Below are 12,844 nucleotides of genomic sequence, written 5' to 3' on the forward strand. Positions count from 1 at the left end.
TTGTTGACGATAGTATGTTACTGGAGCGACTGAAAAACGAACTTTCTGGAACAACACCTGACTGGTTAAAATCTTACTTAATGGATAAGGGCCTCTTTGTGCCAATAAGTAATTGTTAGAAACATTTGTATTAAGGAACCATTCAAAGCCTAATCTAATCAGAGACAGATACTCACAAATGTCCATTTCAAGGATTTTTACTTGATCAAGAAGTACTATGAGTTGCAGAGTGTAGGTCATTGGACTTCTCACTAACAAAGAAAATTATCTTGCTTGTTTAAACTTGTCTATGACATTTGCAAACTGACTTTTCAGTGAAGAAAAACACCCTATCTGCGAATTTAGTGAGTATTTACATCTTTGAGATGAAGTCAATAATCAAGCCATGCAGTTTTTTTTAGACTAATATACTATCGGTTGTATCCAGTGCAAGAACAACATTACAGTGTGTCAATTACAGCCCAGATAAAAGTATGACTCATTAGATAAAGAGTGGTCTGATAAGAGGAGCCTCACTCTTATGGACCAAAGGAGTGGGACACAGGAAGACTCTACACTCCATCTGGACCATACAGTCTTTTTTGAGACACACATATTGTAAACCTGTCAGAATGTGTAATTTCATGGTAATTGCTCTTCTACACAACGGTGATAAGAAGCAGCGGCCAGGATCTGGGTATAATAAACACAGAAAGGATAATAGAGGTTTATGGCCTAAGAAGAACCCAGCCATATGGGTAGAAAATATTTCTTTAGGTTTAAGGCAAAGTCCACAGGTCAGGCTCTCATAAAATTTAAAATTGGGCCAGATAGATAACTTTGTCTGTGTCTACCAATGCAATAAAATAAACTTTGAAGTCAGTTTTTGTACTCCAGATGTTTGTACCTAGAGATACAGCAATATATCTTATTGTGGCTGAGTGTAATGTGCTTTTTAAGAACATCAGAATCATAAAAAGGAAATTGTTTTGGTTTTGAAAAACTGTTACACAAAGATGTTTTTTTTCACATTTCTTATTATTTTGAGGTTTATTGCTTATATCACAGAAAAAGCTACTGTAGGAACATAATTTGCACAACAACCTTGAATAGATATTACACTAATTCTGCCATAAACACACATACTACTTTTTAAAAATTTATTTTAAAAAAGTATGTGAACGTGGGCATTATTGTAAATTCATATTTTTCAGTTTGAAGTTTTGTGATACTCTTTCCATTTTCGAAGGATTCAACAGTGCTCCATATTTATTCTTGTGATATTGTTTTAGAACCTGATTCTTCTTTGATCTTTGAATAGACAGGTATTTATCAGAGACCTGTCTAATGTTTCTCTTGGGCTTCAGGATTTTGGATGGACTTTGTTAACTGGGTGATGGGATTTAGCTGCAATGGATTTTATTTAATTATATCCAGTAGGGGATATAGTATGCAAATGCTATGCATGTACTTTGTCTGTCACACAAAGGTCCAATAACATACATTCAAGTTTGTGGTTGTAATGTAAGTTCAAGGGGCATGAGTACCTTTCACAAATCACTGTATATGTAAACACTACGAGCTCCTGACGACACTGAACAGTAAATACGCCAAAGTGTGCGTTGCAGCCATTTTCAAGTAATATAATGGATATTTATGAACATGCATTAAACAATATAGCAGCATAAAATTTTTTAAAAAGCGTAAAAACAACCGGTTAAGAAGTTTTTGAAGCTTTTCATTGTTGTATCTTTAAGTTGTTGCCATGTTCCAAGACAAACACATTTACCTGGGTCAGGTATCATAAAGTCAGCAGCAACATTGTCCTCCAGTGTAATATGTGTGCCGGTGCCGCCCTCTAGTGGTTTTGACGAGCATTACAGTCACCTCTGCCAGTTGTCCTCCGCTCAGGTGAGGTGGTTAATGTTTCACCTGCGCGAGACCACGTCACGTTAGCTTCAGGAAAAAGCCACCGTGGAGTCTGTGATCCCACTGGACTGATGCTTTTCTCTGTGTTTTTAATGGTGAAACTGAAGTCTGACGAGCCGTACTGAACTTTACTCTGAGTTTGTTGATACCTGTAAAGTCGTGTACCAAGCAGAATGTCTGCCTCCGCAATATTTGTGTTGGATTTGAAAGGGAAGGTAAGATAACTGTTGGGACTGATAAAATTGGTCACATTTAGTGGTCGTTTCTACTGCAGGTTCGTGTTTTCAGCGTGAATTTAAAAAGTTTACCTTAAAATTACTCCAGTTTTGCTGTTGCTTTTACTGTAAAACATTAATGGCGTCGTTAAAAATTAATGAAAATCTTGCGACAGACCTATTTAGTGGCCGTTTCTCGCTACTTCCGGATTCAGTTAAAAACCTAACGTGCTGCACCTGTTACCCCTCAGCAACTGGAGGTGCATTAGCGTCACGGTTTCTTCATTGTTTTGACGTCTGTCCTCTGTCACACGGGACATGTTAACATGACACACGCCTCTCAATAACAGAAAGACTTAATGTTCTTTTTCTTGTAGGCTATGCTGAAAATATAATGTATGTAATATTTGATCTGATAAATTTAGCTGAGACAGTTTTATGATGAGTATTGGCTTTGCTCATATTTGAAACTGTCCCCTGCAGCATGTTGGGCCATTGTTCAAAGTAATACTGTAGTGCCATTTTTTTATTGGTAGCATGTTTAATTTCATGGAATTGTAGGTCTTTCTTTTCTTTCTTTCTTAGTTTTTTATTTATTAATTTATTTATATATATATGTATTTATTTATTTTTGACATTTTGCAGTTTTTAGGTACATACTCAGGTCTTTTAATCTTGACCAACTCGGTTACTTGTCATGCCTCAATAGACGAAAGAGACTTAGATTAGTAAATAAATTGAACATAAAGTGCAGCAAGATGCAGTGCAACAAAACAGAGGTAAAACTTGGATACTGAGAAATTAATTAGTATGAAAAAATCTTACATCAAACAGTTGGCCAAAAATAGGACTCTGTAAAATTGGTATTTTTTTCATTCTATTTCACAATTTACCTCATGTTATTCCATGAATTACAAATCAATGCATTCTTTCTTACAATGTATTCAGTAATATAATCAGTTTCAGTAATTCAACAGAAAGATACTTCAAAATTGTTGGGAATTTAGTAGTTTTGTAAATCTGAAAAAAAAAACACAGATGAGTTAACTCTTAAGTATTTCTGTTATAAAATAGTAGCCCACTTGTGTCCAAACTTTGTTTTTCTGTTCTTTCTGCTCAGGTGCTGATTTGTCGTAATTACAAAGGCGATGTGGACATGGCAGAGATTGACCACTTTATGAATTTACTCATGCAGCATGAAGAGGAAGGACTTCTCAGTCCTGTGTTGTCCCATGGCAATGTTCACTTCATGTGGATCAAGCACAGCAATCTTTACCGTATCCTTGCCCGGATTGTAGTACACATAATTTGAAGCATACTTTGCTGATGTGGTACATTATACATTTTAACTTTGGGAGACCAGTACAAATTCTACTCAATTATGGAAGCAAATGGTTTGAACATTCCCAACTTCAATACTCAACGGTGCGATTTTAGCATAATCCTTGACTTGCACTTTTTACAGTTGTGGCCACCACCAATAAGAACTCAAACGCCTCGCTCATTTACTCATTTCTTTACAAAATAGTTGAGGTAAGTGGGACATATGCAGTGTTTTATTAAAATGCAAATAAGTTGTTTGAAAAAAATACAGTTTTCTTTTGGAAAGTTGGTAAAGTTGGCGAACAAACAGCTTTCAGATGTGATGTCCAAATGTGGTTCTTCACATTCTTCCAGACATTGCATTTATGTGTTGTGTGATTTCCACAGGTGTTCACAGAATACTTCAAGGAGCTGGAAGAAGAGAGCATTCAGGATAATTTTGTTGTTGTTTATGAGCTGCTCGATGAGTTGATGGACTTTGGGTTCCCTCAGACTACCGACAGCAAGATCCTGCAAGAGTGAGACTCTCATGCATAGTCAAAGGTCTCATACATAAGTTAACTAGAAGAAAAGGATTTTGTATCATAATGTCTGTTGATTTTGTTTTACAGATACATAACCCAGGAAGGTGCAAAGCTGGAGGTGGCGAAGAGCAAGGTCCCCACCACTGTCACCAACGCTGTTTCCTGGCGGTCGGAGGGCATCAAATACAAAAAGAACGAGGTTTTCATTGACGTCATTGAGTCCATCAATGTACTGGTAAGATGAAGAATGGGATGCAGTTATCCTTTACTGAAAAATTAATTTAAAAAATCTTTCAAACTGAATCCAAATTCCTCTGGTCTTAGATAAACAAAGCTTTTCAGATATTTGTTGGTCTGTCTTCTCTGGTCTGCTTTAGAGGTCAGTGAAGAGTGACCTGGGGAAGCTTTTGATTTAAGTTAGTTATTCTTAAACTATTAAAACTGAAAAATAAATATTGTAAAACTGTCTTGAAAGGGATTTTTAGTGTAGATGTGAGAGAGGGATTCTGTATTTTACTACTACTACTATGAACTAAAGACAGGCAAACTTCCAGTACTTTCCACACTAGTATTACACAGGACTACCACATATTTTAAGGTTTTTTGGGGTCTTTTTTTAAGTGTAGAAGATTAAAATAAATCTACTGGCTTCAAATAAAATGCAGTCTTTCCAGTTTAGTGTCAGTTAATTTTTTAAATCAGATAATCTGCCTTTGCCATTCATATGCAAATAGTATTTCACCTAAGGATCCAAAAACATTTGCATGCCAGTTTACACCCTAAAGTGCATTATGAATTAGTTTACTTTACTAAATATTTGGTGCAACTGCCAAAATAAATCAAATGAAAATAAAATGTTTTATTCACACCGTATTGTTTTAACAGGTAAATGCCAATGGGAGCGTAATGAGCAGTGACATTGTGGGGAGCATTAAACTGAAGACCATGCTGTCTGGAATGCCTGAACTGCGCCTCGGCCTCAATGATCGCGTTCTTTTTGCGCTCACTGGACGTATGAATGCAGTTTGGACACCTGTGATATCTATATGCGTCATATAGCTATTAAATCAGAACATCCTGAGGAAGTGCATTGGCTGTTGTTTTTCAGGTGACAAGGGGAAGACGGTGGTGATGGAGGACGTGAAATTTCATCAGTGTGTCCGTCTCTCCCGTTTTGAAAGCGATCGGACAATCTCCTTCATTCCTCCAGATGGAGAATCTGAACTCATGTCATATCGCATCAATACGCATGTATGACACACTTCAGTATCGACTTCGCTATATATGCAAACATATGCTATAGGAAAATTATAACTTTGTTTCACCAAATGCTGTTTTTGTCTTACAGGTGAAACCTCTGATATGGATTGAGTCAGTCATTGAGAAATTTTCTCACAGCAGAGTTGAGATCATGGTTAAGGTATTTTGGAAAGTCTTGTGCTTCTACTTATTTTTATTTTTTACATTATGTCACATTTCATTCACAAACGTTAAAGGATCCACACACATCCTTTGTGTGGATGTGATTTCCACACATCCACACAAAGATTTTCCTAAATGCAAATGGATGTATTGTTTTAGGGTTTTAAATCAAAATGTGTGATGTGCATTTATTCAGGCTCCCTCATGTTAATTCCCCTAAATTCAGTTCTGTGAAATCATTTGCCTTGAGGCTAATAGAAAACTCTTAGAATTAGAAAAAAATCCATATAATTACTGTGAAGCCGCAGTTGGTTAGACAACACCCTGTATCCAAAAAGATCTAGGAATGAGATCTGCATATTAGAAAATCTTTTGGTGATAATATTTGCAAATAGTCCAACAATATCTGCCTATTTTCTTCTGTTCTCTCTTTATCATGTGTGCTTCCTGTAAGTTGGAAATGTACAATAAATGACAATTCATTAAATTAATCATGTAAACAGGGTTCTTGTGATGTAGCACCTTCACACACCCTGGAGCTGAACCTGTCCTTGCCTAGAAACCGTTTCACGTTGGGCAAAATGATGATTCTTTCTTTATTGTTCTGTTTTTAGGCAAAGGGACAGTTTAAAAAGCAGTCTGTGGCCAATAATGTGGAGGTGAGGGTCCCGGTCCCCAGTGATGCTGATTCACCCAAGTTCAAAACCAGCACAGGCAGTGCTAAATATGTACCTGAGAAGAACCTGGTGGTGTGGACCATCAAGTCATTCCCTGTAAGGAACTCACTACAGAGTGCATCACATTAAAACTGCCAGTGTTGTCTGTCTCTTTGTTTAATTTGTCTCTGTGTTCATCTGTCGATACAGGGAGGAAAGGAGTTTCTTATGAGAGCTCACTTTGGTTTGCCCAGTGTAGAGAATGATGTAGCAGAAGGGAAACCACCTATTACAGTCAAATTTGAAATCCCCTATTTCACAGTCTCTGGCATTCAGGTATGTTTGAACACTGGTTATTTTGTTTATGATGAGGTAATCTAGCATGTGGACATGGGCATCAAGTTAATCGGGAGATGGAAAATGTTTGTTCTTTTGCTCTTTTTTTGCAGTGTGTTTTTCGTATTACTCTGCTGCTCTGTTACTCAATTAGCTCTTTCTTTTGCTTCTAGGCATGTTCAGTAGACTTTAATAGTCAAGTTAGATCATGTAGGAGCTGATGTGACTCAATTCAGTTTATTTGCTTTTATGATGCACTGCAGTCTTGCCACAGCATGTTGTAACACTCTCTTTTTTGCTAGGTTCGGTATATGAAGATTATTGAAAAAAGCGGGTACCAGGCTTTACCCTGGGTGCGCTACATCACACAGAGTGGAGGTAGAGTTGCAACACTCCTTATAGTGTTCTCTAATATTAGAAATAGTTCCCTTCCTATATAAATAAATTGTCAAACACTTTGTCATTATTTTTTAAATGTTTTTGGCCTTTACATTTGTTCTCTTCGTATTCAGATTACCAGCTGAGGACTAACGTGTAAAGGCTGAGGGATGCTCCATTGTATATTCTTCATGACTTTCCGAGGAACAAAAAGATCACTTTTAACAGCACTGGAGGAAAAAAAAAAACATGTTTTAAAATATCACCTGCTTTAATGTTAATTTTCCTGTTTTAAGAAGTTTTTATGAAATGTGTTTACTCAGAATTTAATGTGCACTCATACATTAAAATTATTTAAAACATATTTCTTTAAAGCAGTTTGTTATCAGTGGCCTTTAGTGTATTTCTTTTTTAGTTTTGCATGTGTCAAACGCCGTTTAACTGGTGATATTTCTATCACACCTGCAGGCACGCATTGTGTAATCACAGTCGATAAATTCCGCCCAAAATTACAAACTCGCACCCGCCTTTTTTCTGTCACTCCCACCTGCAGAAGTACAAGCCAAAGGATGGAAATCTGAATGAACTGCCCTTTGAAGACGCCAACGTTTACAAATCGCCCGCTTTATTCGCTTCTAGCTCTGATTGGTCAGATGTTGATGTTGCCACTGCGAGAGCGTAGTAACAGAGTTATAGCTCCTCCTATTTTTCCATATATGGACGAACAACGCCTACTGGGAGAGTTGTGATTGGCCAGCGTATTCTCCTTTCCAATGTTTGTAAATTTTAGACTAGGGAGACGCCGCAGTTTGGATCTCAGCGCGCAAATGTATTTTTTAAAGGTTGATAAACTTTTCTCGTTTGAATTGTATTTAAAAATAACTGGGCACTAGAAGCAACGAGTTGTGGAGACTTGACGACGCTTGGTATCTCAACGGACGGAATAAGGTAGGCACAGAAACCTTTATGGTTGATAAACCGTTAGCTCGGATGCTACTTGTTATTAACATTCAGTCTATATGAATTATCTCTGTCGAGATGGCAAATATTTCCCTTCACCAGTGCGGTTTAACCTTATATTTTGTTTAAACACCCCAGCGTTGCAGCTGTACGCAACAACCCAGTAATATGGCGTCAGCGGAGAACTACAAGTTACGTTAGCCGGATGCTGTAGTAAGGTTAGCTAGGGGTAGCCGACATTATCATCCCGGCTTTTCGAAATAACCTGTCAATTTCTCTACCTTAATGAAATATTTTAGTTTGAGTTTTGATGTGACTGCTTCGTGACTTATCCAGTACCAGAAACCCAGAGTATAATGGTCCTGAGTCAGATGGACGCGGGGAAAGCTTTGACGGCGGCAGCAGCCAAAGGGAATGCCGATGAGGTGCAGAGGATCCTGGAGGAATGCAGAGTGCATCCCGATACTCCCAACGAGTTCGGCCGGACCGCGCTGCAGGTAAGCGCCGTTATTATTCACGTTCACACATCATGAATCAGTTTCAGAACCATTACCTTCTTAATATGAGCCGATGACAAATTCATTTGGTCGCTGTGTTTGAGTTGTTTCCGATGTCCGCCCTGTTATGGTAACGGAAATTACATAATCCCTACTTCACATTTTATATCTTTTCATTTATTTTGGGTGGGCTGCTTATTACCAATGTCATGTTTTTCTTTTGGCTTTATTATTTAATCCACAATAATTTACAGAATTATTGCCGCTGATCAATTCGTATATTTGTAGTTTTGGTTCTTGGGATTCGACTTTTTTCGGCTACGAAAAGACGTCGTCTGTTGTTGGATACCGTGTAATTAAATGATGGCATATCAGTTTATTTTTCTTCTTAGCAGAGACGTACTTAGAATTCAAAGCATCCCATGTACACACATACTGCTGGAAGCTGTATTTATGTCCAAAATACCCCAGAAAAAAAATCATATTTTCCGTACATGCTGGACTCCTCATGCTCTGAAACATCCTGTGCAAACATCTTTAATTCCTACCTTGAAAAAGTCTGTAACTACAAATGAAAACTACAAAGGCATGACATGGTAAATCCATATAAGGCATAGTCATAGTCTATTACAAAATATGTTTTTGACTCCCAAAAAGAAATAGTTTTTGCCATACCTGTAAATTCGGTTTGACCAGGTAGATTTCAATGTAATTATTTTCAGAAAATAAAATGTGACACCTGTATTTGAGCATAATTATCAGTTTACTTTTGCAACTCATTACAATTCAGAAGTGCAACTTAAACATACTAATGAGCAAAGGTATAAATACGTTATTATTAAATTAGTTGCTTGAAGTTTTGAAATTGATTGATTTAAAAAGGGACAATAGAAACACGTTGGTACGAATCGGGTTTACAAATTTACATAGAAGTGAAATTATTTGGAGCTTTCAGCTTTTCTTTATTGTTAGTAGTAGTAGTAGTAATATTTCAGCTAAGGTATGTGGATTTCCAAATATAAAAGTTTTAGTTCAGAGTTATCTATTATTGTTATTGGGGAACATTTTGAGATTTTAAATATTGGAACGGCTATACATAAAGGCTTAGTTTAACAGAAGCTTATAATGCTACAATTTTTTTTAGATACAATCATTAAGAACAAACATTTAGAAAATGTACTTACAAATTTAACATTTTGTGAAAAAAGACATGTTGATGCTTATAGTAAATAGAGTTGAGTTCTTACTGACATAAAGCTGAGAAAATAAGAGGTCTTTGACTGTATAACATACCGATTTACACAAAGGTGTTTAAAAGGATTATGTGCTCTACATTCATCTTATTTAACATGCCCTTTCAGGTGATGATGATGGGGAACTCCAAAGTAGCAAGGTTGTTGCTGGAAAAAGGAGCTGAGCCCAACGTCCAGGACAAACACGGCATAGCGCCTGTCCATGATGCAGCACAGACGGGGTTCCTCGAGACCCTGCAGGTCCTGGTGGAGCACGGGGCTTCAGTGAACATCCAGGACCAGAACGGCGCCCTCCCCATCCACATCGCCATACGAGAAGGCCACCGGGATATCGTGGAGTTCTTGGCTCCACGATCCGACCTGAAACATGCCAACGTCAGTGGTCAAACAGCAATAGACGTTGCCCGATCTCTGGGTGAGCTGGATATGATGAACTCACTTTTTGCTCACATTCACAGTTAGTAAGAATGGTAAAAAACCTTACTTCTTTTTTTTTTTTGCTTTGTACCTGGTTACTTGAATACCTGAATTAGGTTTTGGAGATGAACATTAAAATGTGATGGGAGGTGATGTCTTTTGAGTTTCTTTTCAGTGAATTGGTGGCTATATACTGTAGACACCTTTTGCACAGTGCAGTTTAGGCACCTTATATTTACATTCTTTCCCTGTTAATTGGGAGTGCACATTTGTAGATAGTTGTCCTCCAGTGTTATGTGATTTGTTTTACATTATTTCCATTGTGTGTATGAATTGTAACAGTTTCTACACATGTATGTTTTTGGGTTTTTTTTAATTTACAAAAATGAAATGGTGCACCCTGATTGCTTTGCATAGTTGTGTTTCTCTTAATTAGATGAACTTTGAATTTACTCTTATTTATTGTTGGAAGAGGAATTAATATTCCTGTGACTTTGTAAATAGCAACATTTGATGTGATTTGTTGAAATGTTATTTATATAAATACCTTTAAGACAAAAGTGAGATTATTCACTTTGAGAAAGCACAAAATAAAGTTATGAACTTTAAGTCTTATTGTCTCTCATTGTCTTTTTTTAAATTTAATCTTTTTTGAACTCTCTCCTGTTGGTAAAAATACTTTTCTATGAATTTATTTTTAAATAGGGAATTTAAAAAAAAAAAATAACGCAGATGACCAGTTTTTAGCGTCATTCCAGCATTATGTGAGTAGTATTCACTTGATTTTCATTTTTAAAACGCTGATAAACAGAGGTTTTGATCCATATTGTTTTTCTTTTTAAATATTTTTTTGTGTTTTAACACTTCCTCAAGATAATCCATCAATGACAAAGCTGTAAATTCCACAATGGAATGCACAGAACCAGAAAACCCTGTTAAAGGTCACAAAGCTAACTGCTCTGAAGCTAAAAATGAATGCGAGTCCTGTTTTTGTTACAGACTGTAGGTAACCGAGGCACAGTTTGCTCCTGTTTGTGCTCAGGGCTCTCACAGCACAATGGCTATTTTGTTTGCCTGTGCTCCTCCTCCAGCCAACTTCACCAGAAGAGAGAGCAGATACAGTTCAGTTACTGTGCTGCTGGTTCTTTGTGTTGAAGTGCGTATTCACAGGTCACTTACAGCGCCTTCCAAAAGTATTCAGACCTGCAGCTGTAACTGCAGTGAAAGGTAACTACAATGCATTGACTCAAGAGAATGCAATCCAAATGTACACCACAATTTTCAGGTTTGCATCACCTCAGTTTTGTACTATTTTGTATTCGTCTATTTCTTAAAAATCCAGATTAAAATGCTTGCATGGTAGAATAATTTTTGTTTTTATCATGTGAAGCCCTTTGAACTGCTTTGCTACTAAAATGTACAATACAAATAAACTTAACTTGATCAGTATAAGAGTCAGATTGAGACACTCAATCAGACACTAGGTAGAGCTCAGTTGCTCAATTGGGTTGGATGTGGGTGTGCTGTGTGCAAATACTTCCAGTCAAGTTGTTGTTGGCATGTTCTGCAGGTAACGGTGAAAAGTTAACATCTACACTTATAAGATAGTTACAAAATAGAGACAAAAGGAACATTTACATGGAGTTTATGTCAAATGAGTGTGATAAAAATCTGTCCAGTTTATTTTAAACCCAAAAAGAGTCTGATAAAGTTGTTTTACCAATTAACACCAGAGGTACATTTTCTTATTTTTTTGTAAAGGAAATTAAGATTATTAAAGAAATCCTGCTTCTAGATCCTCAGAATGGTTACAAGAATCTGCATGTCATAAGCATGACTATCAAAACCACTTATAAGACCTTCATGCTGAGACCTCTGTGGAAAATGAATCTAAAAACTGTGCTTCAGTTTCTAACACATTTTTTCCCAGCATTCAGCTGTTTTTAGCTCCATCCATTTCTCCCCTCAGATCTGACCAGTTTGGTCAACGCCACAGAAGAACAGCATCCCCACAGCATGATGCTGCCACCGTCATGTTTTACTGTGGGAACCGAGTATTTAGGGTGATGGGCAGTTTTGGTTTTCTGACAGACAGTCTTGCATGTAGACTAAAGCGATGTCTCGTCTGACCAGATGATAAAATCGGGGGGGGGGGAAATTGTGCTGTATTCCTAGCTTTAAATCACCTTTCTAGACCTATCAGTTTAAGTGACTGCTCATGCGTTTGTAAGTTTGCAGTTATGGAATATTTATTTTGTGAATTATGGAATGAACAGTTCCCTGTGAGACATGGAAATTGTTTTTTAATCTAAAACTGCTTAAAATGTTTACACAACCTTCTGTCTAATACTGGTGACACTCTTCATCACCCCCTTAACTACAAGAGAAAAGACACAGGGTAATGATTTACTTGGTATGCTGGCATTTGGCACATACTGTGCAGCCACTGTTGTTCAAACTCCTCAGTTACACCCAAATAACAATCTATAATATAATACTATGAGGGTGGGTTAGTGTTACATTTTACAGAAGAGGTATTTCTGTTCACTTCACTGCTAGGATCCTGTTTTTCAGTCATGCTCTGCAAGCCAGAACATGAATAGACTTGAAGGTACAAAGCAGAAACAGAAAAATTTTTTTGGGTTGCTGAGTTTAAACCTTCAGTACACTCAGAGGGAAAATCATGGATAAATAAATGGAGAAAGAATACAATAAAAAATCTTTGTATTTAACCTTTTAGTATTATGATCTTCAGATTAGTAACAGAATAGTCTTTCAGTTGTATTTCTAATGCAACAATTAAATAAATGATACACAATTAAATTAAAACTTAAGTGTATTGGGGTTTGTCTCAAAGGTCTCCCTTTTTCTCTATATCTCCTAAACGGAGGCAACATGACTCAACACAGTGAAGGACTCCTCTCTGGGCAGTAAAAACCTGTTCTACAGGATACA

General features: G+C 37.0%; 2 protein-coding genes across 5 annotated transcripts; both read left to right on the top strand.

Annotated features, from left to right (window-relative positions):
- Nucleotides 1–1,891: 1,891 nt before the first annotated feature.
- Nucleotides 1,892–7,126, top strand: ap1m2 (adaptor related protein complex 1 subunit mu 2). The gene is made up of 12 exons (XM_028018828.1): nucleotides 1,892–2,123; nucleotides 3,244–3,400; nucleotides 3,589–3,656; nucleotides 3,834–3,964; nucleotides 4,058–4,205; nucleotides 4,856–4,982; nucleotides 5,079–5,221; nucleotides 5,319–5,390; nucleotides 6,007–6,165; nucleotides 6,259–6,384; nucleotides 6,687–6,762; nucleotides 6,897–7,126. The coding sequence occupies exons 1-12, from the start codon at nucleotides 2,082–2,084 to the stop codon at nucleotides 6,920–6,922; spliced, it is 1,275 nt and encodes a 424-aa protein (XP_027874629.1). The 5' UTR covers nucleotides 1,892–2,081; the 3' UTR covers nucleotides 6,923–7,126.
- Nucleotides 7,127–7,257: 131 nt separating this feature from the next.
- cdkn2d (cyclin-dependent kinase inhibitor 2D (p19, inhibits CDK4)) lies at nucleotides 7,258–10,498 on the top strand. 4 transcript variants are annotated; one of them, XM_028018832.1, is made up of 4 exons: nucleotides 7,258–7,710; nucleotides 7,861–7,940; nucleotides 8,059–8,219; nucleotides 9,581–10,498. In XM_028018832.1, exons 3-4 carry the CDS (start codon nucleotides 8,079–8,081, stop codon nucleotides 9,932–9,934), a joined length of 495 nt encoding a protein of 164 aa, XP_027874633.1. In that variant the 5' UTR covers nucleotides 7,258–7,710; nucleotides 7,861–7,940; nucleotides 8,059–8,078; the 3' UTR covers nucleotides 9,935–10,498. The 4 variants fall into 4 exon arrangements, with proteins under 4 accessions (XP_027874633.1, XP_027874630.1, XP_027874632.1 ...); XM_028018829.1 differs by having other exon boundaries at nucleotides 7,258–7,940; XM_028018831.1 differs by lacking the exon at nucleotides 7,861–7,940.
- Nucleotides 10,499–12,844: the final 2,346 nt, after the last annotated feature.

The sequence above is a fragment of the Xiphophorus couchianus genome, chromosome 5 (assembly GCF_001444195.1).
Source record: "Xiphophorus couchianus chromosome 5, X_couchianus-1.0, whole genome shotgun sequence".
In the NCBI taxonomy this organism is placed as follows: domain Eukaryota; kingdom Metazoa; phylum Chordata; class Actinopteri; order Cyprinodontiformes; family Poeciliidae; genus Xiphophorus; species Xiphophorus couchianus.